The sequence below is a fragment of the Mauremys reevesii genome, linkage group 7 (assembly GCF_016161935.1).
Source record: "Mauremys reevesii isolate NIE-2019 linkage group 7, ASM1616193v1, whole genome shotgun sequence".
Lineage (NCBI taxonomy): Eukaryota > Metazoa > Chordata > Testudines > Geoemydidae > Mauremys > Mauremys reevesii.
Window position 1 is genome coordinate 41,989,105 of NC_052629.1, and position 27,667 is coordinate 42,016,771.

The window sequence follows — 27,667 nt, forward strand, 5'->3', positions numbered from 1 at the left end:
ATTTGCAATGGAACAGCACAGCATAAATGCATGTACAGGCATTCAGTTAGCAGTGTAAAATCACTCCAGACTGGGGCCAGTGGATTTAGCCCCCAGCAGCCATGCAGGAGATAGAGGCAGCTGCTTTTGCTTCACTGCTGCTTTCCTGCCTCAGCGGCCTTTGCAAGGTCATGCTGCACATGCCTTGTGAGTGCTGTGACTTCCCCCTTGAACCCAAATAGCATACTGCCTAACTCCACTGCCACCTGACAAGCCACCAGCAGGACTCAGGCACCCCCACATAGCTATAACTCAGCAGCTGGTTCCCTTGTTTGCTACCTCAACCCCATGCAAAAGTAACCAGCTAGCTTAGACTAGTGACCAGACAGCAAATGTGAAAACATCGGGACAGGGAGGGGAGGGTAATAAGTGCCTATATAAGCAAAAGTCCCCAATACTGGGACTATCCCTATAAAATCGGGCCATCCAGTCACCCTAGCTTAGACTAGTGTTGGGCATCTAACCAAGCAGCCCACGAACAATCCCGGCCGGGTGGAACCCGCGACTCTCACGTGCCAGACCAACAGGCAGCCGAACTCTCTCTCCTGCAGGCGGAGGAGGAGGGTTGGGCTCCCTCACGGCCTCTAACACAGCAGACGGTGAGTATCTGCGGCTTCAGCTTTCCCCCGAGGCCCTGCAACGCGCCCGGGGCTCCCGGAGCGGGCGGCAGGAGTCGGCTCAGTAGGGGAGGGAGCGGGGCTCCGTCCGGAGGCTCCGAGCCGGGTTTGCCGAGTCACCGAGAGAGGCTCGGTTCGGACCACGCCCGCCTCCGTGCCCCGCGGAAGCTGCGTGGGAGCCCAGCTGCCCCGCCTGTCTCCTGAGCCGTGTTGCTGGGCATGAGCGGCCAGGCGGGGACGCGGGCTGGGCTTCCTCCGGCGCCCTCCCGGGTCCGCAGTGGGGCGAGCCGGGGGCGAGTGGAGCAGTCAGAGGCTGGGGCCAGCCCTTGCTCGTCACGCCGGGCAGGCTCAGCTCCGCTCGCTTCCTGCAGCAGAGGCGGGGACTCTAGTGAAGACAGACGCTGCCCCTGAGCGCTGGCCCGTGGCCGCGTCGTGCTCCACGGGGCTTTCCTTGACTCCCCGGAGGTACTGTGCTGGTTCCAGGGGTCGGCTCCGCCGGGCTGGCCGAGCACTGCGTTATGCAATGTACTCGGCGGAGGAGTGGGAGGAGTGGCATGTTTTGTTTATTAAAAAAAAAAAAATGTTGTCTCTGACTCCTAGAAGTGTGCGGCCTCCGGCCCCCTCCATTGTGAATGGAGGTGCAGCTCCCTTGGAAATTTTAGACATAGTCTGAGGCCCCCCAGGGGTCTGCAGACCACAGGTTGAAAACCATTGACAGAGACAGTTAGGAAGTGCTCTTCTAGCACAGTGGTCCAGAACCAGGGGTCTGGAGCCCTCTGGGGGGGCACGAACAGGTTTTAGGGGGTCTAGCACCAAGCATAGCCGGTGCTAGATTTGCTAGGACCCAGGGCAGAAAGCCAAAGCCCTGCCACACAGAATTGCAGCCCTGGGACCCCCCCAAGTCCCACCACCCAGGGCTAAAGCCAAAGCCTGAGCAACTTAGCTTAGCAGTGCCCACTGTTGCATGGGGCCCTGCACAATTGCTCTGCTTGCTACCCTCTAACGCCAGTTGTTGTGACGCTGCTGGGCTGTGGAGTTTTTATAGCATGTTGAGGGGGCCTCCGAAAGAAAAAGGTTGAGAACCCCTGTTGTAGGAGATATTGGTACATTCAATTAAAATATTTTCTTACAAACATATTATTATCCCTCTCAAAACAGATTTCTGTTGACAACAAATCTCTAGCATATAGGGCCGATTCGATTCCCCTCTGCCTTTTCACAAGGTGCAGAGTGATGACTTTTTGGAGGAAGAATAAAACTCGTATCTCAAGCAACTTAATTTCTGTGTTGCTGTTTCCATCTGCATGTTCCTTGCTGCACTCCTATCAGCTATCTGGGAGGCAAGAGATAGTTTGTAAGAAGCTGAGCTGTAGAAGTGCCTGCTTCAAACTGTTCCGAAAGTTTGTCTTCAGACCATACGTATTTTGGCTTCTGTTTTACACATTGTTAGTGCTTTGAGTACATGATTGGTCTCAGTGACTTCAATGGGACTACTTAAGTCTTTGCAGGATCAAGTCCTTACTTTCCACAGGTAAGGAGCTCTTGTGACGCCTTTATTGCTTGCCTTCGTCTTAGCGTGGTGTTTTTTTTCTTTTTTCTTTTATTCTCTTTTTTCCTGAAGAAGCAGCTCTGCTATCTAGGATGGGATCCAAGCTCTCAGTGGACGACTCGGTGCGTGTTGTGATCGTTGGAGGAGGTTTCGGGGGAATTGCAACTGCCAGTCAACTAAAGTCCTGGGGAATCCCCTTTGTTCTTGTGGACATGAGAGATGCATTCCACCACAATGTGGGTGCTCTCCGGGCCTCTGTACAGAGTGGTAACTTATTTGCTTTTTCCTAAAGTCTGTGGACCATCTTTGGTCCCTTGTGATATGTTTACCCCACTAGGATAGGTGGAGTTTCTTTCTGAAAGATGAAATGCACAGATTTAAAAAACTCTTGTAAGATTCCAAAATAGAAAAATATCTCCAGCTGTGGTTAAACTAAATTATTTCTGTATTCTGATAAAACTTGAGACCATTACTGCCTTCTGAGAAACCTGAGCTGCAGACTTCTGAGTCACCTGCACAGTGACACCACAAATGCAGTTGTTCCCACTAATAGTTATGTGCAAAGGCAAATCTGTAAAGTTATGCCAGCTGTGAGTTTCCCCAGGCATAGGGAACACTGTTTGCACAGGCATTTGTGAAGATTTAAAGATACCATAAACAAGAACATGAAAGATGACTGCTACTCTAAATTGCTATCTTAAGCCTCTTTGATACTTAGAATGTTACTCTAACAGCGGGAGCATGAGCCTTGTTACTGAGATTCCTCAGGATCTTAGGGCTCATCTGCACTGGGGTTTTAGTGACATGGTTTTGCTGAGAGCCCTGCAATATTAGTTTTTTTTCCTTTAGTGCCCCAGCTCTAGTAGTAATGGAATTACTTGAGAATCTCAGTTTAATTACATTGAGTTTTAGCCCTTCAGGTTAGAGAGATGCTTGACAAAGTGACACCAAAAGCTCAACATCCCAAAGGCAAATAAGAACTTTCAGCTTAACTTCTAAAAAAGGCAAATGATTTTAGAGCCATTCTTCTTTAGTTGGTTTTTTGGTGGCGGGAGGAAGGACAGGGTAGGGTGTCAGCTGACTTGTGTAGCTTTGTGAGAGTGAGTGAGAATGCTTGGGGCTGGCAATACTGGTGTAGCTATGCCTGTTCAATCCCCTACTGAAGACATGCTGCACGGGTATAAAATATGACTGGTAACATACTGACTTTCTCTTCTCAGTAGTGATCAGTTAGTTTAAAAAACAAAAATCCCTTCCTCTCAGCCTGCCGCAGTGTTCCAGTACATATCCTGGTCCTGGACTTAATGTAAAAAGTCATAAAAGAAATGCTGTCAAATAGCATGAGACCAAATTTAGATCTACATTAAAATGGTATGCCTCCCAACATCTAATGTCTTTGTCTAATACATTACTCTGCAGCTGAGACTGTTTAAGGGGAAATAGCTCCTGTTGTGGCCCATGATTACCCTGCAAGGAATAGCATGGTTGTTCTCCAGCTCTTTCATTCTAAATCCGACGGCACACCTTGAGAGAGACTTCCAGGGGCCTACCCCACCTCCAGCCCCATAACCTTCCAGTGGTCTGGTGTCAATATTCATTTGTGATTCACTGTACAAGGTTCTACTAGAGGTCCATGGACCATACTCTGAAAATTGCTGAACTATCCCAAAAGTTAAGATGGCTTTGCCTTGTTGGCTTGAGTTATGGTTTTCTTATGAGACACTTCTTCCCTTGATTCCAAATGAGATTTCTGACTTGGCTACATGAGGACTTCCAGGAAAACTAATGCAAACTAAGTAGAGGTGTGAATTTGAAGTGGATTAGTTAAACAGCAGTAAACCTCTGTGTGAACATTGTCGTGGAGGCTAGGTCTACACTCCAGACCTATATCGATTATAAAATGGATGAAAAATCCACACTCCTGAGCAACATAGTTATACCAACTGAACTTCCATATATAGACAGCATTATGTCAATGGGAGAGCTTCTCCTGTGAATGTAGCTACTGTCTCTCAGGGAGGTGGATTAACTATGCTGATGGGAGAAGCTCTCCTGTCAGCAGGGGCATCTTCACGTACAGAGTTACAGCTGAGCCAGTGCAATTGCACCACAGTACGTGAAAACAAGCCCTCTGAATTAAACTAAATTAAAGGTACTTTAATAAAAGCATGCAGGGATTTAATGCAGTTTAACTAATCCACTTCAAATTCAGACTTTACTTAATTTGATTAGTTTTCCAGGATGTTGCTGTGTAGAGACACCCTTAATTGTACGTCTGCCTTTTTCAGTTCTTGTCAACTGAAGCAAAAACTTTCTGGGTTCTACTGTGTGGCAGAGAGAATAGATGTCAGGATGCTAGTGCCCTGGAGCAGGCCTTTATTCTGTGTAACAAGAAAGCAAATTCTTATAACCAAAGGAGGGCCATTTGAAGAGGACTTCTGGAAACATAGTGGAAAATGGGGTTTCTAGTCCCCCTACTTTCCTTTTTTCTTAACCAGTATATAGGTGGCATTAACCTCCTTTCATTGCAGGATTTGCCAAGAAAACCTTCATCTCTTACGCTGTGACCTTTGGGGAGAGCTTCCGACAAGCCAAGGTGGTTGGAATAGACCTACTGAGGCAGAAAGTCTTGCTGAATGATGGTGAGGTGAGTGCATTGGGGACAGACTGACTAAATGACTTCCCATGAATAATTTTACTCTGCATATGCAGCAGTGAGCAGATGATTTTCTACTCTGTCATGTTCAGATTTACTGTTTCTTTACAGGGTTTATCTCTTTGGACTGATTGCAGACTACTAGCTGAGGGCGTACCACCTGAAATTCAAGGGTGTTGAAGTTCCAACTCTTTTGAATTTCAGACATATCACCTGGATAATTGGGGTTTGTCTCTGTTCCCATGTGTGGTGCAAATACTCACATAGGCACTGACTTACCGAGTTGCCAGGGGTATGTGCTCAAACCCTGCTCCGCCCCAGGCCCAACCCCCGCTCCACCCATTTTCCTCCAAGCCCCGACCTTGCCTCTTCCCGCCCTGCTCCGCCCCAGGCCTCACCCCTGCTCCACCCATTTTCCTCCAAGCTCACGCGCCCACCCCTCCCAACTCTGGCTTGGTGTCCAGCCGCCTGACCACATCCCGCTCCTGCTGGTGCTTTGCACTGCTGCCCTGGTCTTCGGCCCCAGTGCTAGCCCTGCCCCCCCGAGGCACACTCAATGCACTGGGGCAGCAGCGTGCAGCGCCAGCAGGAGAGGGACATAGCCAGGTGGACGGACACCAAGCCAGAGTCAGGAGTCCCAGCCTGTGGATTCGGCGGGTTCCGGCCCCGATTTGGGTGGGCCTGGTTGGATGCCAAGTGGGTGGGCTGCGGCCCCCTGGTGGTTATGCCCCCCTGCCTCTTTTCACCCCCGCTGCTCCCCCTCTTCCCCAGCGCCTCTTACACGCTGCGGAACAGCTGTTCTGTGGCAGGCAGGGGGGAGGTGCTGACCTGGGGGGCTGCCAGTGGATGCTGAGCACCCATTGGTTTTTTTTTTTCCCATGGGTGCTCCAGCCCCAGAGCATCCATGGCGTTGGCGCCTATGAGTACTCAGATGTTCAAGCTAAAAATTCACTTTATGTGAGCCTCTGCAATAACTCCCTTGTTGTGCAAAGTGACCATACAAAAGAGGGCAGGGCATGGTCCAAGCAAACTCTCTTTAAACCTCAAGCCATTGATTACAGAAGAGTTCAGAGTATTTGCCCAGCTTTAATTGTAGTGTTTCACCAGGGAGACATCTGCATCCCTTCGTTCCCAAAACATGCCTCATGTGGCAGCTTCCTACTTATCAAAGTGACAGGGCGTAGGGTTGAGCTGGGAAGCAGCGCACAGCAACTATGCAGTAAGGCAGGACTGAATGCTGCACCACAGGTCCAGTCAAGCCCTCAGGCAAGCTGTTCCCTTCCTTGTTGCTGGTAAGAAATGCTGAATTAACTGTCCAGAAGTCTCTCAATCACAGGATAAACATATATGGACAGCAGCAGAGTAAGCTTCCAGGACTGCCCTGCCAAAGCATTTTAACCCTGTTCTGGAGGGACCACCTTTAAAAGGAGAGAGTAGCTATGTCTGCACTATTTCCGTATGTCTGCACCATTTCCATTCAGTGTCTAGACCAGGGGTAGGCAACCTATGGCACGCGTGCCAAAGGCGGCACATGAGCTGATTTTCAGTGGCACTCACACTGCCCAGGTCCTGGCCACTGGTCTGGGGGGCTCTGCATTTTAATTTAATTTTAAATGAAGCTTCTTAAACATTTAAAAAACCTTATTTACTTTACATACAACAATAGTTTAGTTATATATTATAGACTTATAGAAAGAGACCTTTTAAAAACGTTAAAATGTATTACTGGCATGCGAAACCTTAAATTAGAGTGAATAAATGAAGACTTGGCACACCACTTCTGAAAGGTTGCCGATCCCTGGTCTAGACTCTGCAGAGATGGCCAGTAAGAGGGCCAGCTCTGCTGGTAACTTGTCATGTACATATTTGTCTGTCACAACTTGGACTGAAGCCACAATACCCATTTTGCATAGTGATTGCACCTAGAAAAGAGGCTGTGATATCCCATTACTGAGACTCACACAGTCCCCATTCATATCTTCAGATTCAATACAGGTAAACAATTACATGAGTCATTTAGTTCTGCAAAAGATGTTTGTTTTTGAACTGAGCGTTGCTATTTAATTCCAGGGCAGGGGGAGGTGTCAGAACACCACCTGCAAAGCGACTCCAGTGTTCAGTATCCTTTACCTTGGACTTCTCAAAGTGATGTCTGATCCCACTCTCTCTCCTTGTAGGAGCTTTTCTACTCTCACCTCATCCTTGCTACAGGCAGTGATGGGCCTTTCCCTGGGAAATTTAACCAGATCATTGACATGGAAACTGCCATTCAGACTTACGAAGACATGGTCAAGGAGGTGAGACTGAAAACCATCAGTGGAAAAAGTGGTGGGTGGCTCTGATCTTTTGAGAAAGATACAAGAAATTATAGTTATGGTGAGAGATCTTATTGGTATCCAGATGAGGGAAGATGAAACTAACAAGTGCTGGCAACATCCAAATTTGTAGTTCAGGGGTGAGTGGGGTGTTATAATGCAGTGGCACTTGGATCAGAGAGGGGGCTGGCAAAATGGATACATTTATTTAAGTCAGATTGAAGGTTTTTTCTTTTTAAAAATGAAACTTGAATTATTATAATTTTAGACCTTAACATATTTTGCATTAGTTTCAAAACTTTTAAATAAATGCTGAATCCATGATCCTCCATCAAAAGTTGAGTTAAAAGCTGCTTTTTAGAGGGAACCAGGGGAAAAACATTCTGACTTTTGAGATCAGCCTTTGTAAATATGGCACAATGGTCCATGTAGTGTATTAAGGGATTGACCTTGTGAGGAACCCTGTGTGTGTGCTGATGGGTGTGAGAAACTGGTAAACTCATCACAGGTGTTGGGACCCAGCCTCACTCATTCTCCAGGAGACACCATCATGTATCTCATCAGGATCATCCACTGAGCCCACCTGGGTGGTGGTCTACTCTTATTTATAGTGTCTCCTTACGTGAGTGCTGATAAGCTCCGATCTCAAATTAGGAATACATATGACTCCCACCCACCATCAAAACTTTCCAGCTCATGACAAAACATGGATCTGCCCTGTAACTACCAGCCCTTGCTTCTGGATGGTTCTGGGCACTTTGAGTAAATGGCCATGCTTATATATGCAGACAGATATAAATCCATTAATTTCTTAACTGCCTCCTCCTGTCGCTAAACAAATAAAATATTGGAGTGCAAAAGAGATTTGGGTTACACAAGCAGAAGTCTTGGATTGTAATTTTTTTGGTTTGTATGGGGATGGGGCACATCTAATTGAAATTAGATTTGAAATGTATTTACAAGTCTGGATAAACCAGTTTCTCAAAGACAAAGGACAAGCTGATGCCTCTAGATGGGTGTCAGAGTTAATGTGCAATCTCCTGTCAAGTGGCCATTGTATGGCAAGAAAGGGGAAGCAGGAATAAACAGATCTGGATCTTAGAAAACATGAAACCTTTCACCATGAGACTCCATAACTCCAGCCTCACAGCAGTAATAAACTGTATGTTAAACCTCAGGAAAATGCATTTCAGAGGGGAATAGGACTACAAAGTGAGGGGCAAAACACCCGAAGATATCTTTTCCTGTAAATTTCTTTTTTTCACTTAAGACAACAAAAGGAACAGCCTTTGGGAGCAGATCCAGGCCTGAGAATTTGGTCGGCAATGTTATTGGGAACATGTAGTAAGGGACTTCACCTTGAACCAGTACTAGGAAGTGTTTTATCTTATAACCATTTGAGTTTGAGCCCTTATACTTATACTCAAAACAATGAGATAAACTTGTTTTATTTTTTAATTAAACTAATCCAGTATTGGCTAAACTGAACTGTGTGGGTAACTCCATTTATGGTAGCAAATTGTTTAATATTGATCCCTTTACCGGGGCAACAGATCCAGTATCTGGACTGTTCAGGAGAGCACTAGACAGGACAGAACATATATTTTGGGGGAAAATCCAGGACTGGGATTGTACTGGGGTCACTCTGCAAGTGGGAACCGCAGCTGGTGGAAGCCAGAGCGTGACTGGTGTGATGCTGACAGGCTGCAACTACACACAGACACTTGGGGTGTAACCTGCATACTAGAAGGCTGTTTGTGAGTGGCTCAGGTGGGAGCGCTACAGCAGCAGAGCACTGTGAGGCACCCAAGTTTGCAGGGCAGGGGTGACACAGCCCCTCACTGGTCTGGAGGGTACCCTGGAATGTCATGAGGGGAGTTCTGTAACGAGGGAGAGAGAGCAGAGTGTGCAATCAGAAAGGAGCAACCCCAGTGTCAAAACAGGATGGGGGGGGGGGGGAAGGGATAGCATTCTTCAGAGTGCAAGTCTCTAGTGTTGATTTCAACGCCTGAGAACTGTGGGGGTGGGGAGAATAGGGAAGGCCTGCCATGGCTGCGGATCATAAAGAGATCTTATCTGGGAAAAATGTCAATAAATTCCTGTACCTCTGAGTAAAAAGGAACGTGCCAAATGTAAACAGAGCTCCAGGGCGATTGTCAGAACGAGACACTGAAAAATGCTCTTCAGAAGGCAGTGACTTTGTTTAGCATGTCTACATCAATTTGGACCAACTGGTTAGCAAACTTTATTTTTGCCTCAATCTTATGGACTGCCCACCATGTCTTACTGTGCTAGTAAACAGAGATGGTCATAAGCTTACTTTTTGAATGGATTACTTGTGCATTTCAAAATGTTAGCTTTCAAAATATAATTGGTATGCTAGTTTTTTGTGGGAATATATCAATTTCACTTTTACTGTTACTGCTGGACTTCTGAAATGATCTCTTATTACTCAGTATAATCCAACATCCTAGTTTAACTATTCCTGTTTAAAGTTTTATTAGCATTTATGAATTTAAACCTTTAAACTCAAGATGTTTTATGTTGCTAGGGTTAAGAGTTTAGATAGATAATCCTTTATTTAATTTCCTTATAAAACTGGGTTTAGACTCATTTAAACAGTGGTACACACAGCTGCAGTAGGAGGGATCTCTCGTTTTTTTTTTTTAAAGCTGTGCATTGAGTAATACTCAGTGACTGACTTTACCATTTTGTTTCAGGGCCTAGCTTAGATATACACTAAGAGGTTATGAATTTCCATCATCTGCTGGTATCACTATCAGTGCTGCAATTAAACATACAGTCAGTTTCTTGTACCAGAGACTTTCTTCATCCAGCAAAGAATCCTATGGCACCTTATAGACTAACAGACGTTTTGCAGCATGAGCTTTCGTGGGTGAATACCCACTTTGTTGTATTCACCCACGAAAGCTCATGCTGCAAAACGTCTGTTAGTCTATAAGGTGCCACAGGATTCTTTGCTGCTTTTACAGATCCAGACTAACACGGCTACCCCTCTGATACTTTCTTCATCCAATAAACCCATGGTAATCGGGACCAGCAAATTCCAGCAAGACTATATAAGTGAAAAGATTACTTGGTTCATTTATGCAACAAGTTCTCCTTTTCATCTAGTTCAGAACAAACACTTCATTAGCCTGGTCCGTAATGACTGAATCATGTCACTCTCCACCCAGCAAGCAGACATTGCTAGAAGACTTCTGGATACAGTATAAGAGAAGGAAACTGAACAGTGTGCAAAAAATTGACAGGAAGCGTGTTAATCTGAGTCTTGATGGGTGGAACAGTGTATACAATGGTCCAGTAATACATGCTTGAGACAACCCTATCTTCTGTTGTCAAACTTACAGAAACAATTGGACACTGCCCATACAGCAGAATACTTACAAGTAGCAGTAAAAACAATAACAAACTGAACAAAAATTCAAGTGTCAAGTATATAGTTTTGGCACAGATAATACTGCAAATGTAACACAGATGAAAAGAAATACAGAAGATAATGAAGGGAACCTGAAACTTATAACGTGTGCAGTTCTCATTTGATGTACCTTTTAACCAAAGACTAAAGTACAACTCCAGGAATGAAGAAAAATTTTGAAATTGCAAAATACTTCCCATAATCACCTTGCTTCAGCTTCACTGAAGAGAGCAGGAAGATCCAAACTAATTCTCCAAATCTGCCCTTCCAGGCCCTATGCCAGTTCAGTGTGTCCTTCTTCCTTAGCAAGAGAGAGTCCCTCCACCCCCTCTCCTCAGAGCGATTGAGTCACTACTCCCAGGCTTTACTTAGCTGGAGCTCAGCTTTCAGGCTCTGACTGCCAAACTCCCCTGGTATCAGGGTCTCGCTCCTGCCTTAGCACGCTACTCTCAGTTCTCCTACCTAGGGCTGCTCTCCAATCTCAGTCTTCTCTGAAGAGCCTGGCCTCTGCCACTACTACCTCAGCCTCCTGTTGCTCTTCTAATGGTGTGACCCTTAACAATAGTTGGCTGGCACCAGGCCTTCCAACCCTAATGGGCAAGCCACCCTGCTAAACACCTCTTTGGTGATATCACAGTCAGGCATCAGCCCAGGCTGCACAGTTGGGATCTCATCCTGAAAGAAGAAAATTCCTCTACCCTCTATGTTAAAAAGGTGCGATGATTTTTAAAGCAGGACATGTAAAATGCTGGACCCACCTGATTCCATAGCAGCCACTTCCCTTTTGACTATTAATTGATCATCCTCCAAGTACTATTTTTCATAGTGGAAAGACATATTGCACAACACTCCTGCACCCTTCCTTCCCCTTGCCCCCAACTTATTTTTCTTTTTAGATCTAAATGAATGGGCCTTGGATTCTGATGGTAGTAAAAGTGTGCATTAATAGGTGATAGGTGCACTTCTTGGGTAGATGAAGGCACACCACCTCATGCCTCATAACAGGCTCCAGGCTGCAGTGTTGTCCTACTAATGAGTATCTTGGAGTGGCTTATTGTTACAGTAAAAATTCACCTGAAATCTGGTAAACAAGCTGCATTTGGTGGTTGCCAGCCCTTCCCTAGGACTCGGGTATCCTATCAATGCTTCCTATTGAAATACAAGATTTTTTTTTTTTTGAGGGCCAAAACTGCCAAGGATGTTTCAAGGGTAGGATGGGATTTAGAAGGTGCTTTTGGTGGGACAACTCCATCTCTCATTCCAGAGGGTAGAAGATAAAGGGTGTTCTATTGATACGTTTCTGTGTGGACTCCACTTTAATAAGAATCATATAACTTAAGATCAGAAGGGACATTATGATCATCTAGTCTGACCTCCCGCAAAATGCAGGCCACAAAAGCTGACCCACCCACTCTTGAAATAATTCTCTCCCTTGACTCAGCTGTTGCAGTCCCCAAATCCTGGTTTAAAGACTTCAAGTAGCAGGTAATCGTCCAGCAAGCGACCCCTGCCCCATGCTGCGGAGGAAGGCGAAAAACCTCCAGGGCCACTGCCAATCTACCCTGGAGGAAAATTCCTTCCCGACCCCAAATATGGCGATCAGCTGAACCCCGAGCTTGCGGGCAAGACTCTCCAGCCAGACACTCGGGAAAAAGACTTTCAATATCCCAACATTGACCCTCGGTACTAATTACCAGTGGCGGCACGTTATTGACCTATTGACTAAATAGTGTTATCCTATCAAACCATTCCCTCCATAAACTTATCAAGCTTAAACTTAAAGCCAGAGAGGTCCTTCACCCCCACTGTTTCCTAAGGTCTTCCTATTAAGTTGGGAAGGTGCACGGCTGGTGCTGCCAGAATGAGTGTTCTGGCTGAATGCCTCATTCTAGGTTACCTTATGCATGAAATAATGCAACAAAGAGATATGATTTTGTTTGTTTTTTGGTTTTGCAAGGTCCAAAAATCTCCACGTATCGTGATAGTAGGCGGTGGTGCTGCTGGAGTGGAGATGGCTGCAGAGATCAAAACAGAATATCCAGCCAAAGAGGTATAAGAAACAACTTACACAATAATTAATGCTCCACCAGCTGCTTCCTTCATCCGGTGACTTAAATGTGTTCTTCCACAATGCCCCTCCTAGAGCAGTTTGGGATTGCCATGGCTAAACTCCCTCACCACCATTTTCCATAGAGCCTCTCATTCAGCAAGGTTGGAAGTGGAGCAACTGTGAGCGCCCTCACAGCCAGCATTCCTGCAGTGCATCCTGGTGCTGGGGTGGCTGTAAGCAGACTAGCTTAGTGTTCTTCCCGAGATCCTCCACTCACTCATCCACCCTACTCTGCCTTTGTTGCCAAGAACTGCATGCTGAAAGCCAGAAGGCTTGGCTATTGCTTTTGCCTGCTTGCTGGGACAGCAGTCAGACACAATCCTGTTTAAATAGTATTTGTTCCTGGCTGACTCGGGTTTGTTTTTGTTTTCTTTTTTGTTTTTCCCCAGTTGGCTGTAGTTATTTTGCATTTGTCCGCAGGTCACCCTCATTCACTCAAAAATCGCACTGGCTGATGTGGAGCTTCTACCATGTGTCCGACAGGTGGTGAAGGAGATTCTTCTCAAGAAAGAAGTGCGTCTCTTGTTAAGTACGTCTTAACCAATTTCATTTAATATTTCTCTAACTCAGATCGAGACTCTAAAAATCCTCAAAGCTTCCTCCCCTACTCCCTCATCTCTAACTCCTTCTCTTATAAGGAACCGTTGTCTCTGATGCTTGTTTTTGGTAAGGAAGACTGAACAGGGCTCTCATAGACTTTAAGGTCAGAAGGGACCATTATGATCATCTAGTCTGACTTCCTGCACAACGCAGGCCACAGAATCTCACCCACCCACTCCTGTAACAACCCCCTAACTTATGTCTGAGTTATTGAAGTCCTCTAATTGTGGTTTAAAGACCTAAAGGCAGTGATGAGCTGCCAAAATATTAACAACAGGTTCCCTCCTCCTCACCCCATGAGGGGGTTGTGGCCGCCCCCCCCCAGCCTCCTACCCCAGCCAACCCCCCACGTTCTTTGACGCCCCCCTGGAACCCCTGTCCCATCCACCCCCCTTCCCTGACTACCCCCTGCTGCCCCATCCAACCCCTCCTCTCATTCCTGACTGCCCCCCGAGACCCCTGCCCCATCCAACCACCCCTTCTCCCTGTCCCTGACTGCCCCCCGCCACCCCATCCAACCCCTGCTCCTTCCTGACTGCCCCCCCCGGACCCTTGCCCCCATTCAATCCCCCTGTTCCCTGCCCTCTGACTGCCCCACCCCTATCCACCCCCACGACCCTCCAAACTCCCTGCCCTCTTCCAACACCCCTCCCTGCTCCCTTACAGCGCTGCCTGGAGCCGCTCCCCCGGGACCAGCACTGGCGCCGTGGGGCCCGAGCCAGGCCGGGCTGGAGCTGTGGCGCCAGGACTGGCACTGGCGCTGCGGGGCCCGGGCCAGAGCCGCACCTGTGGGGCCGGGCCCAGCACCGGCGCCCGGGCCCGGCCGGGCTGGAGCCAGCACTGGTGCCAGCGCCGCGGGGCCCGGGCTGGAGCCGCAACCACGGGGCATGGGCCCAGCACCGGCACCCGGGACCGGCCGGGCCAGAGCCAGCACCGGCGCCCGGGACCGGTCGGAGCCGCAGTGCCGGGCCCAGCGCCGGAACTGCAACCGCGGGGCCGGGCCCAGCACCGGCACCTGGGACCGGCCGGGCCGGAGCCAGCACTGGTGCCCAGGATCGGCCGGAGCTGCAGCGCCAGGACCAGCACCAGCGCCCGCGAGGCGAGGCGGGCTGGAGCCGCAACCGCGGGGGCTGGGACCAGCACCGGCACCGCGGGGGCCGGGCTGGAGCTGTGGAGCCGAAGCTGGGGGCGCTCGGCAGGGGCCGGGACCAGGCTGGGGCTGGGGGCGCTCGGCCAGGGGGTGCCAGGCTGGAGGGAGCCACGCTCCGGGACCAGGAATTGTGCTGGAGGGAGCCGCTGAGCCAGCCGCACCATCCCTCCCCCCCGCGCCCCAGCTTGCCTGCCTGCCTGCTGCTTGTTCAGGCTTCCTGCGAACATCTGATTCGTGGGAAGCAGGGGAGGGGGAGGAGAAGGGGCGGAGCAAGAGAGGAGAGGGAAGTGAGCTTGGGCCGGAGCTTTTGTTAAATAAAGCCCTTTTAGAACCCGTTGTCCTGGAACAACCGTTTCTAAAAGGGCTGCTAAATTTAACAACCGGTTCCTGCAAACCGGTGTGAACCGGCTCAAGCTTACCACTGCCTAAAGGTGCACAGAATCCTCCAGCAAGTGACCCGTGCCCCACGCTGCAGAGGAAGGTGAAAAACCTCCAGGGCCTCTGCCAATCTGCCCTGGAGGAAAATTCCTTCCTGACCCCAAATATGGTGATCAGCTAAACCCTGAGCATGTGGGCAAGACTCACCAGCCAGACACCCAGGAAAGAATTCTGTGTAGTAACAGATCCCACCCCATCTAACATCTCATCACAGGCCATTGGTCATATTTACTCCTAATAATCAAAGATTAATTAATTGCCAAAATTAGGCTATCCCATTATCCCGTCCCTTCCATAAACTTATCAAGCTTAGTCTTGAAGACAGATATGTCTTTTGACCCCACTACTTCCCTTGGAAGTCTGTTCCAGAACTTCATTCCTCTAATGGTTAGAAACCTTTGTCTAATTTCAAGTCTAAACTTCCTAGTGTCCAGTTTATATCCATTTGTTCTTGTGTCCACATTGGTACTGAGCTTAAATAATTCCTCTCCCTCCCTAATATTTATCCCTCTGATATATTTATAGAGAGCAATCATATCTCCCCTCAACCTTCTTTTGGTTAGGCTAAACAAGCTTAGCTCTGAGTCTCCTTTCATAAGACAGGTTTTCCATTCCTCGGATCATCCTATTAGCCCTTCTCTATACCAGTTCCAGTTTGAATTCATCCTTCTTAAACATGGGAGACCAGAAGTGCACACAATATTCCAGATGAGGTCTCACCAGTGCCTTGTATAATGGTACTAACACCTCCTTATCTTTACTGGAAAAACCTCGCCTGATGCATCCCAAGACCGCATTAGCTTTTTTAACGGCCATATCACATTGGCGGCTCATAGTCATCCTGTGATCAACCAATATGCCGAGGTCCTTCTCCTCCTCTGTTAATTCCAACTGATGCATCCCCAATTTATAACAAAAATTCTTGTTATTAATCCGTAAATGCATGACCTTGCACTTTTCACTATTAAATTTCATCTTGTTACTATTACTCCAGTTTACAAGGTCATCCAGATCTTCCTGTATGATATCCCGGTCCTTCTCTGTATTAGCAATACCTCCCAGCTTTGTGTCATCCGCTGGTTTTATTAGCACATTCCCACTTTTTGTGCCAAGGTCAGTAATAAAAAGATTAAACAAGATTGGCCCCAAAACCGATCCCTGAACTCCACTAGTAACCTCCTTCCAGCCTGACAGTTCACCTTTCAGTATTACCCTTTGTAGTCTCCCCTTTAACCAGTTCCTTATCCACCTTTCAGTTTTCATATTGATCCCCAACTTTTCCAATTTAGCTAATAATTCCCCATGTGGAACCGTATCAAATGCCTTACTGAAATCGAGGTAAATTAGATCCACTGCATTTTCTTTGTCTAAAAAATTATTACCTTCTCAAAAGAAGGAGATCAGGTTGGTTTGGCATGATTTACCTTTTGTAAAACCATATTGTATTTTGTCCCAATTTTACCATTGACCTCAATGTCCTTAACTACTTTCTCCTGCAAATTTTTTTCCAAGACCTCCTTGCATGCTACAGATGTCAAACTAACAGATAGCTACCTGGATCACTTTTTTTCCTTTCTTAAAAATAGGAACTATGTTAGCAATTCTCCAGTCATACGGTACAACCCCTGAGTTTACAGATTCATTAAAAATTCTTGCTAATGGGCTTGCAATTTCATGTGCCAGTTCCTTTAATATTCTTGGATGAAGATTATCTGCCCCCCTCCCCCGATTTTGTCCCATTAAGCTGTTCAAGATTGGCTTCTACCTCGGATGTGGTGGTAATATCTACCTCCATATCCTCGTTCCCATTTGTCACCCTACCATTATCCCTAAGCTCCTCATTAAAGACCGAGGCAAAGTATTTGTTTAGATATTGGGCCATGCCTAGATTATCCTTAACCTCCACTCCATCCCTAGTGTTTAGTGGTCCCACTTCTTTCTTTGTTTTCTTCTTATTTATATGGCGCTAGAACCTTTTACTATTGGTTTTAATTCCCTTTGAAAGGTCCAACTCTACATGGCTTTTGGCCTTTCTCTCTTTATCCCTACGTGTTCTGACCTCAATAAGGTAGCTTTTCTTGCTAATCCCTCCCATCTTCCACTCCTTGTAGGCTTTCTGCTTTTTCTTAATCACCTCTCTGAGATGCTTGCTCATCCAGCTTGGTCTACAACTCCGGCCTATGAATTTTTTCCCCTTTCTTGGGATGCACACTTCTGATCGTTTCTGCAACTTTGACATGAAATAATTCCAGGCCTCCTCTGCCTTTAGAGCCACGAGTTCTTCAGTCCAATCCACTTCCCCTAACTAATTTCCTTAATTCTTTAAAGTCAGCCCTTTTGAAATAAAAAACCTTAGTGCCAGATCTGTTTTTGTTTATCCTTCCATCTAGTTTGAACTGAATTAGCTCATGATCACCCGAACCAAGGTTGTCCCCTACAACCATTTCTTCTATGAGGTCCTCACTACTCACCAAAATGAAATCTAAAATGGCATCCCCTCTTGTTGGTTCTTCAACTACATGGTGAAGGAATCCATCAGCTATTGCATCCATGAAAATCTGAGCCCTATTACTAGCACTTGTCCTCCAGTTATATCTGGGAAGCTAAAGTCTCCCATGATCACAAAATTCCCATTAGGATTTTTCTTCATTAAAAACATTAAAGAGGTCTCTATCCATATCCAAATCGGATCCCGGTGGTCTGTAGCACACCCCAAGCCCTATCCCAGGGGAGGCTCTAGTAGCTTTCTTTTCCAATGTGATTTTGCCCAGACAGACTCTGTCTTATCCATTCCATCCCTTCTTATTTCTTTACAGTCTACCTCATCATTGATATACAGTGCTACTCCACCACCTTTGCCTTTATTTCTGTCTTTCCTAAACAACACATACCCTTCAATACCTATACTCCAGTCATGACTACTATTCCACCATGTTTCTGTTATCCCTATAATATCTGGTTTCACTTCCTGCACCAGTAGCTCTAGTTCCTCCATTTTGTTACCTAGGCTCCTTGCATTAGTGCACAAACATCTTAATTTTTGCCGTCTGCCTTCACTGACATTCTTTACCTGATTAGGCACAGACATTTTACCACCAGTATCACCTATTAGACTGGTATCTACACTACCCTTCCTCCGTATGTCCATTCTCCTGCCCACGGCTGTATCCTCTCTTTGTTTTTTCCCTCTCAATGTTAAATTATGGCGTGGAGATTACTTGGACATCTCCCAGCTATCTCCCTCAAATTCCTAGTTTAAAGCTCTCTTAATCAGTTGTGCCAGTCTCCATCCTAGAAGTCTATTTCCCTCCTTACTCAGGTGAAGTCCATCCCGAGAGAACAGTCCTCTGTCCATGAATGCTTCCCAGTGGCCGTACATCCCAAAGCCCTCCTTATAGCACCACTGCCTGAGCCATGTGTTGATCGCCATCATCTTGTCACACCTGTGTTGCCCTTCTCTAGGAACAGGCAGAAACCCACTGAAACCTGAGCCTAAGCCCATCTCAAGCCAATTAACTCTCACCCTGTCCCTGCTTGCACTTCTGCAGCCTTAGCACCTTTCTGAGCTCCAGCCCTATCATTTCAGTGTCTCCATCTCAACTGAGCTTGCTTTGCCATACCAACTCAGTGCCTCCCTCTCACCCTAAACCTTGTTCCTGCTTGTGCCACATCAGCCCCGCCCTCTCACCCCCAACTCCTATTCCCACTTCTGCCACCTCAGCATCTCCCTTGCACCTTCCTTTATAAAGAAAATAAATATTAATATTCAATGAATAAGAAACTAAATCTGAATGGCTGGGACAAAATTTTGACTATCTGTGACTTCTTGGGTCACCCTCACAGTGATCCAGCCATGCAAATGTTGTATGTTGAAGTAGATGTGACACGCCATTCTCTAACCCAAAGGTTTTATTTCTACATATGCTGCTACATACCATGTATCCCTCCACACCTTCTATTTTACAAATAGCACTTGAATGAAGAAATGGGTTTTGAGTGGCTATATGTGATAAAATACCTCTTGGGTCACCTCAGGTGGCGCACCCTAACTTTTAGGGTGTGTTTACACTTGGAGCTGAGGGTGTGATTTCTTGCTTGCATAAACATAGTTGTACTAGCTATCATTGAGCTAGCCCTCTACATACAGCAGTGTAGCTGGGGTAGCATGGGTAGCAGTGAGCAGCAGCATAGGCCATGCCAAGTACAAACCCGCCTGATCCCCCTGGGCATGTAGTTGGCGTGCCTATCCCATCCTGCTGTTCGCCAGGACTCTCACTACCCTGGCTACACTGCTATTTTTTTAGTGCAGGGGTTGGCAACCTTTCAGAAGTGCTGTGCTAAGTCTTCATTTATTCACTCTGATTTAAGGTTTCGCGTGCCAGTAATACATTTTAAGGTTTTTAGAAGGTCTCTTTCTATAAGTCTATAATATCTAACTAAACTATTGTTGTATGTAAAGTAAATAAGGTTTTTAAAATGTTTAAGAAGCTTAATTTAAAATTAAATTAAAATGCAGAGCCCCCTGAACCGGTGGCCAGGACCTGGCAGTGAGTGCCACTGAAAATCAACTTGCGTGTCGCAGGTAGCCTACCCCTGTTTTAGTGCACTAACTCAATGGAATTGTTTAGTCTGCAGAAGAGAAGAATGAGGGGGGATTTGATAGCTGCTTTCAGCTATCTGAAAGGGGGTTCCAAAGAGGATGGATCTAGACTGTTCTCAGTGGTATCAGATGACAGAACAAGGAGTAATGGTCTCAAGTTGCAGTGGGGGAGGTTTAGGTTGGATATTAGGAAAAACTTTTTCACTAGGAGGGCGGTGAAGCACCGGAATGGGTTACCTTGGGAGATGGTGGAATCTCCTTCGAGGTTTTTAAGGTCAGGCTTGACAAAGCCCTGGCTGGGGTGATTTAGTTTGGGGATTGGCCCTGCTTTGAGCAGGGGGTTGGACTAGATGACCTCCTGAGGTCCCTTCCAACCCTGACATTAAAAAACAAAACAAAAAATACCAACCAAGAAACAAAATGTAGAGATGAAGTGCATGTGTCTCAGCCTACAGTTTTGGGGGTAAGAAGCAGCTAAGATGGGGATAAACACCTCCAAAATACATGAGAGATCTTATGTTGAAAAAAGGGAGTTGTTGCCACAGGCAGTGGAGAGAGCCATTTTTGCACTGGCAGAGCTGGTCCTGTGAGCCACGCATGCCTTCACCATTTCTCATCTCTCTGCATTCAAATCAGCTGCTTCCTCCTCCTTTTCCTTTCTGCCTGGGCTCTAGAAGAATTGAGAGCACAGGAGGGACAGTCTCCTTGCTCAGTTTCCATCTGGCACCACAGTATCCCATGACAGCTGGGAGGAGCAATTACAGGAGAGTCCTGCTCAGCCCCTAAAGGTTTGGAATGGAGCATGCCAAGAGCAGATGCATCAGAGAATTTAACTGACACACTCTTAAGGCTCTACTGAGTATATGCAAACTGAGTTTTTCAGCATGGAGGGTCTAGAGTGTCTCAACAAAACAGGATGATGATTTTGTTTTTAACACTGACAAAACAACGTTCTCTCCCCTCCCCCCTTCCCCGAGTCTTATCTTCTGAAATTGCATGAACAATTTTAGCTGAAGCTTTGGGGAGAGAAAAAAAATCAGTTTGATGGAGGCACCCGACATGGAAAATTTCAGCCTAACAGTTTGGCAAAGCTATATATAAGCAATTGAAAAGAGGGTCTTAAAACAGTGCCAGGCTACCAGCTCTGCCTATAATCATATATATTGGCCAACATTTTTAAGCGTTAGGTCCTAAAGTTAGATTCTGAAATTCACATTTCAATACCAAAGTGATTTTCAAAGTTGCTGAGCATTGGCAGCTTTCATTGACTTCAGTGGAAAGGAAGGGCACTCAGCATCACCCAAGAGGTACTCCGCATGCTACAGGATCAGACTTTTCTGGGTAATGGAAAAGTGACTGGATTATCCACAGAGACAAGAGGCTTTGCCATTGGATGTGAAGGCACTTCACAGAAGATAAAAGGGACAGTGGGAATTCAGGATGAAAATATGATAAACTCCAGGAAAGGAACAAATGGAGGAAACTAAATATGATTCTCTGAAATGAAACTTTGGGAGATATTTCAGTATGCCTTGTGTAGAACAGATATTGTAATCTGTGTTCTAAATGTACAATCTTTATAAAAGTATTTTTGTTAAAAATGACACACTTTGGACTCCTTAGGCTTTGGTGCTCAAGGAAGCAGCTTACGCTGCTTAGAGCAGTGGTTCTCAACCAGGGGTACACGTACCCCTTGGGTACGCAGAGGTCCTCCAAGGAGTACATCAACTTATCTAGATATTTGTCTAGTGCTACAACAAGCTACATAAAAAGCACTAGCTAAGTCAGTACAAACTAAAATTTCATGCAGACAATGACTTGTTTATTCTGCTCTATACACGGAAATGTAAGTACAATATTTATATTCCAATTGATTTATAATTATATGGTAAAAATGAGACAGTAAGCAATTTCTCAGTAATAGTGTGCTGTGACCCTTTTCTATTTTTATGTCTGATTTTGTAAGCAAGTAGTTTTTAAGTGAGGTGAAACTTGGGGATATGCAAGACAAATCAGACTCCTGAAAGAAGTAAAAGGTTGAGTCATTGGCTTAGAGGGTAGCAACATCACTGCTAATGATCACAAAGACCTATATGCTGCTTCTTATGACAGGTGACAGAGTCAGCAACCTGCATATGCTGACTTTAAACCGATTCCAAGAGAATATGGCAGTCAAGACAGAAAAGGGCAGAGAGGTTGCTGCTGACATGGTGATTCTCTGCACTGGTATAAAGATCAATTCATCAGCATACAGCAGTGCATTTGGTAAGTTAAAACCATAGGACAGGGTGGAGCTAAGATTCTTCAGCACAGGTAATAACATGTTTTAAACTTTATCTCAATTCAATATTTTAGAGACGGTATACAAGTGGTATTGAAATTTAACTTGGTATAGTTAGAGCACATTTAATCTCTGTGGTTAAAGCTTATACTTCAAAAAAGAAAGTGGCCCTTTGGTGGAAGTTTGTGGAAGAGGACGTATATTTATATACTAAGTGGTTTGTATTATTTCTTCACCTTTCCCAACCATTAACTTTAGCTAGGCACCCAATATATCCTACTATTGTAGTCCTGGGTGAAATCCTGGCCTCATTGAAGTCAACGGCAAAACTCCCCGACTTCAGTAAGGCCAGGGTTTCACTCCTGCTGCTAAACTCATCTGTCAGTGCACTACGGTCTTGAGCCCCCCATCCCATTGTTCCAGTCCTGGAGCTATCCTATATAGAGAGTGCCAAATGTGCTAAATTGTGATTTGGTAGCGTAAGAACAAATATTCTCCATGAGCGCGATGAATCCATCAGTGTGCTGGTAATACCGTGCTCTAGAGACACAGCATTTGGAGGTGAATGGGGGAAATTAGGATGGAACTTTAGTAGCTGGTGCACTTAGCAGTGGGCCTGTAACACTTGTAGGACTCTCCACCTAAATGTGAAGGGTTAACCCCTACTAAAATGCCTTGGGTGCAGATCTTCAGCTGTTATAACACTGTCACTGCAGTCAGTGGAGCTGTGACACTTTATGCCATTTAAGGATCTGTGCCCAGGTGTTCAGCTAATCCTACTTGGTGAATTATTTAAAAACCTATGCAATAAAATATTTCCAAGGGTATTATGTTTCAATTAAAGTATTCTACATTTTAAAATTAAGTCAATTGTATTATATAGTAAATATCACTCATCTGTCTTCCGTGTTTTCAAGGGGAAGACAAATAAAATGTGAGCGTTAGTGCAACTGCACATGTGAATGTGCATTTTCTTAAATGTGTGATTTAACAAGTGCACATCTAATTCAAATTTTAATGCCCTTAACCTGCTCTTCCCTTAGACAGCATTAGAAAGGACGTAGGAATTTTATATTGTACGAGTTGCACATTCAAATGATCATCTTCTGATAGAAATGGTAAAAGGGATTTGAGGGGAGCAAATGCTGCCTATTGTGCAAGGAGGATCCAGAATAGTCTGGCTCAAACTGCATTTCAGTTGTGTATCTGGAGAATTGTATCCTATGTGGCCAAAATAGAAACTAGTGTACTGTACACATACAATGAACAACTTTCAAAGGAAATTCCTTCAAGCATCTGAAAGGCACTAGTCCTCTGAGGATGAAACCCATTCATTATTTACTGCTTTAAAAGGGTAATTGAGTCATCCAGGTGGAAAAAAGTTCAGATGCTTTATTCATTTTTTTAAAACCACTGAAAATCACCCTTTGTTCATGGAAAAGATATTAAAATTTCTGCTGAGAAAATTCATAAAAAAATTTCAAGTCCAAAGTGTAACTTATCACCTAGAAGAATATATAGCTGCCTGAAAATCGGATATGTATGTGTGTGAGAATTAATGTGCTATAATATAGATTTGAAATTCTGTAATTCTCACTAGAATGACTTATTACCATTTGGCAAAGCTACGAGTGGTGGTGTTCCTCAACAACCAAATCTGTTCAGGCCACCCTTTGACTCTAGCCCTGAAAGTCAATTCAGAGAGCCTGATACAGAGAACAAAAGTTAGCATTTTCAGATCAGATTCTTGACTTGTGTAAATTGTCAGAGCTCCACTGACTTCAATTGAGCCATGACTATTTACAGTAGCTGAAGACTTGGCCCATTCTTTTCCTGGTTTGCAGACACTGTTGGACTCTCAGGTGATATTACCAGCTGAAGTATCAATTAAACATGATTTTTCATGCATCACATAGGAGTGACTTCTTACAAGGCGAGTGTCATTCTCTTGCTGTGGCAAACATAAGTTAAACAACTACTTTACTGAATAGTTAATGATGCAGCTTGTGGTAGTGATTCACCTGAATGCTCTGTGTCACTGGATTTGCATTGTTTTTCAACTCCTCAGGCCGTAAGGTGATGCACTTTATTTTTAAACAGGGGACAAGCTGGCTAGTAATGGTGCTTTAAAGGTCAACCAGTACCTCCAGGTGGAAGGGTATGATAACATCTATGCTATTGGTGATTGTACTGATGTGAAGGAACCGAAGATGGCATACCATGCTGGGCTCCATGCCGATATTGTGGTGACAAACATCATCAACAGTCTGACACAGAAACCTCTTAAAACCTACCAGCCAGGTAAAACTGGGCTCTGCTCATAACAAGCCTTAGCTGATGAGATTCTTTCTTCATCTCTATATAGAATTACTTTGTAAGAAATCCATAACTTGCACAGGACTGTATTGAGAGTTGAAGGAAATAATTTGGATTTGAATATTTTATCACTGACATTATTCTTACTTTCTTCCTCTTAAAAAAATATTCTTGCCAACTCTTCAGCAATCCTTTTGACACAGAAACAAAACAAGTACACTATTTGATTATTTTGTACTTTGAAATGTTCTTTCCCTTCGCTGCTGATTGATTACCGTTATATTGGTGGGAGGATATGGTGGTTACAGTTTATAAAGGAAACCATTATCTTAATGAGTTGATTATCAAACTATGGACATTAAATCCTTGGAACAGCAAAATATCATGACTTAAAACTCTTATGACCCAAACCTGCAAAATCTTAATCACATGCATCGTCTTTTATTGTGCAATTAGTCCCATTTAAGTCAGTGGCATTTCTTGTGTGAATATTTACCAGTAGCCTTCCTTGCTAGTTGCTGTAGCAGTGGGATAATAGGACATCCAGAGTGCATTGCCCACTTGCTTTTGATGCCCGTCTGTGTACCTATTCTCTGGAATAGCTTTCCAGATCTTCTTAAATTACATTTCAGGGGGCTTGGATTGACCCACTCTAATGCCAAGACTTAGGACAAGAAGTGCATACATGTCACGATGCCATGTGCCTAATTTTCCTCTGATTTATATTACTCTAAATCATGAATAATTCCATTGAATTCATGGAGGTACAGCAGCATAAAAGATAAGAATCAGTCCTCTATAAATGGAAACATCTGTTACCTGAAGGTTAACTCTGGTTTAGGAGAGAGGGAGAAAACAAGGTTCTCTTGTTCCATCTCCCACCCTTATTTCCAAATTATAAGAATAAAGGATATAGCTGTGCAAAAGCAACTCCACCAGAGTGGTCCTAGACCTTCATTAATAGCTGCCTTAGAAGGATTCTTCAGATCATACCTGGACCAGTTAGAGCAAATGGCCCAGGATAGAGGACTCTGGACAAAAGCATCATCAGTCTTGTGTATTCTATGGTTCCTTGGCATTTGCAGCAGAACTTGCCCTTTGTTGAATCTCAGCCTTTCATCATCATCATCATAATAATAATAATAAAAGGTGTCTACCCCCTGTGGTTGCAAAAACATTACAAATGTGAATCGAGTGCAACTGATGCCCATTTGAGTCTGAAAGGAGCCTGAGACTCTGTGAGGTGAATTGACCAATTTAGTTAGTGCTGGGCCCCGTGGAGTTTGAGATTCCACAGCTGTGGAATTTAGCATTTGTCCAAGATACTATAGAATTAATTCAGTTTGCTGCAGCCTGGTACCCAACATTTTGTTTTCTCCCTCCTGGCCCTTAAGGACTTGTTTGGAAGTCCTTTTGCTCTGTACAAGGGGGAAGTAACTGGATAGCAGTGCATGCTTCCTTCATTGTTATGTAGAACCAGCCAGCGTGGGATCTGGGAGCCAGAAGTGCTGGCTGGACAGCTAGACTACCCAGAGAACCAAGCAGTGGCTGAGGCCCACGGAGATGAGAAAATGAATTGCTGAAGCTGACAAGCTTCCCACTTCCCTGGCATGCATGGGGGAGGAGATTCTAAGCCAGGCTGCCCAGAAAACACTATGACTGAATCCCATATTGCTGGGCATTCTAGAGAATCAGCAACAAAAATCTTTTATTTCTTGCCATGTAATTTGGTCCCATTGTGCTATGAAGCACATGGGTGCTGATTATGCTGTTTGATCTCATTTGCAACTTTTTTGATGGCGAACTGTGTATGTTTCCCACTTCTAGGATCACTAACCTTCCTGCTGTCGATGGGCCGGAATGATGGGGTAGGCCAGATTAATGGATGCTACGTGGGACGTCTTTTGGTGACTATTGTCAAGAGCCGGGACCTTTTTGTTTGTAAGAGCTGGAAGACTATGGAACAGACTATGCCCTGCTAGATCGAAAGGATCATGATGAAGTAGCAAGAGAGTACATGTATCAACTGGCATGAATAAAGCTGGAAAAGAGTGTAAGGTGCATCATTACCAAAATATGACACAAGCTATATGACTATTTGACTGATATCAATACTGCACCAAAACATCATGTATTACGAATGCCATTCTTTAGCATGGTGCATCATAATAACATAAAGCCCTCTTTTTAAAGTGGCTCTCAGTTATGTTAAGTGGATCCGCACAGAAACTGTATTTCTTGCTGAAACTTTTTCAAAACACAGTTCATGTGCTAAGATGGAGCTGAGAAAGGAATTCAGTTTAAATGGATTTTAAATTTAAAATAAGTAGCAGAATAAGCTGTTTTCAAAAGTCCATTCATTTTTGTCTACCAGTCCTCTTTTTGAGTGAAATGTGTGATATGTTATCTCTGCAAGTCCACTACCCCCATTTGCTATTTTTGCTCAGGATTTGCTGTTGAACCAAACTATCTCTTCACAACATAGAGAGCTGCTTTTGCAGAATTTATAGTCCAAGTGAAGGCCTTGGGTTGCCTAAGTCTTCAAGACAATAATACTCTGAGTCTGGCCCTCAGAACAGATGGCTGCCATCCTGAATTGATGCACAGCATTGCACCTATTACCTGGCAAAAATTCCACACACGCTCTAATTCAGTGTCTTTTATATGGCAGTATTTTGTGGCCACATATTTGGTACTGTCTGTACACTAAGTATTCACATGTCAAATATTTCCACACGAGGTATTGTTGACTTTCATTTTAAGGCAAAAGTGTCTGCAGTTAGGGTACGGTTTATAATAAATACACTTGACACATTTTCTTTTCTTTTTTCTTATAAAACAAAAAAACAAGATGAAATATTCTCAGTAATTACAGAGATTATTATGGGGAAAAACAAAATAGAAGGTCCTAGTACATCTTTAAAATTCTCTCTCCAACATGGAATGTAGACAAAAAAAATTAACATTTTGCCATCCACCGTCGAAAAAAGAAAGGGGAACAAAGAATTGTGTGCGTGTGTGTAAAATTCAAAGCTACAAATCTAAAATGAGTCCTAAACTAAAAAAGCAAGACACATTTAAACAAACTTTTGAAGAGAGCTGGCAAATTAACTACTCAAGATTTCTTTAAGGTGATATAAAATGGTAGGGGGTATCTATAGCAAGAATTAATCACAGACTAAACCCTCTCCTCCATAGCAAAGTTCTCCATTAAGTCACAAAACATCAAACTACTAACATTCCCCCTCTTCACCACGTTTTAAAAATAAAACCCACCTCTAATTCTTTAATGCTACTCAAATTTATGTTGAAAAATAAAGCTTCATTTGGCTGCCATAGCTACTTGGTGTCTAGCTTTGCCATTTCTTGCACGTAGATTCCGATGCTCTCACTGTCAAAGAGCAGAAAGTAAATGTTCTTCAGGGAGGAAGAACTAGTGTCATCAAAATGGGTGGAAATGGCTTTGAGAGTCACCTGGGCTGCGGTCTGTTTTGGGAAGCAGTTTCTATGCAGCAGAAGAAAAGGAAAAGAGGAAGTTAGTCTCAAATTCAGTCATT

The 27,667-nt window shown here is 44.7% G+C and overlaps 2 protein-coding genes across 16 annotated transcripts in view; one reads left to right on the top strand and one right to left on the bottom strand.

The window, feature by feature from the left end:
• The first annotated feature begins 522 nt into the window (after nucleotides 1–522).
• On the top strand, nucleotides 523–26,162 carry AIFM2 (apoptosis inducing factor mitochondria associated 2). Of its 7 annotated transcripts, none has more exons than XM_039546785.1 (10): nucleotides 523–638; nucleotides 2,278–2,472; nucleotides 4,737–4,852; nucleotides 5,969–6,127; nucleotides 7,039–7,158; nucleotides 12,573–12,665; nucleotides 13,146–13,254; nucleotides 21,626–21,778; nucleotides 23,895–24,095; nucleotides 25,938–26,162. In XM_039546785.1, exons 2-10 carry the CDS (start codon nucleotides 2,298–2,300, stop codon nucleotides 26,090–26,092), a joined length of 1,281 nt encoding a protein of 426 aa, XP_039402719.1. In that variant the 5' UTR covers nucleotides 523–638; nucleotides 2,278–2,297; the 3' UTR covers nucleotides 26,093–26,162. The 7 variants fall into 7 exon arrangements, with proteins under 7 accessions (XP_039402719.1, XP_039402724.1, XP_039402723.1 ...); XM_039546790.1 differs by having other exon boundaries at nucleotides 617–638; nucleotides 2,284–2,472; XM_039546789.1 differs by lacking the exon at nucleotides 523–638 and adding an exon at nucleotides 713–1,121 and having other exon boundaries at nucleotides 2,281–2,472.
• Nucleotides 26,163–26,924: 762 nt separating this feature from the next.
• Nucleotides 26,925–27,667, bottom strand: part of LOC120409181 (core histone macro-H2A.2) — a 47,241-nt gene continuing 46,498 nt past the window's right edge. For all 9 annotated transcript variants that reach the window (XM_039546792.1, XM_039546801.1, XM_039546795.1 and 6 more), the window contains one exon: nucleotides 26,925–27,615. In XM_039546792.1, coding sequence (XP_039402726.1) covers nucleotides 27,553–27,615 — 63 coding nt within the window. In that variant the 3' untranslated portion in view covers nucleotides 26,925–27,552. The remainder of the gene's footprint in view (nucleotides 27,616–27,667) is intronic.

Excerpts from the sequence above, each read along its gene's own strand:
- AIFM2 (XM_039546785.1), top strand. The coding sequence starts at position 2,298 with ATGGGATCCAAGCTCTCAGTGGACGACTCGGTGCGTGTTGTGATCGTT. Across the intron at positions 2,473-4,736 it reads CCGGGCCTCTGTACAGAGTG|GATTTGCCAAGAAAACCTTC; the intron begins GTAACTTATTTG and ends CTTTCATTGCAG. Across the intron at positions 4,853-5,968 it reads TCTTGCTGAATGATGGTGAG|GGAGACATCTGCATCCCTTC; the intron begins GTGAGTGCATTG and ends GTGTTTCACCAG.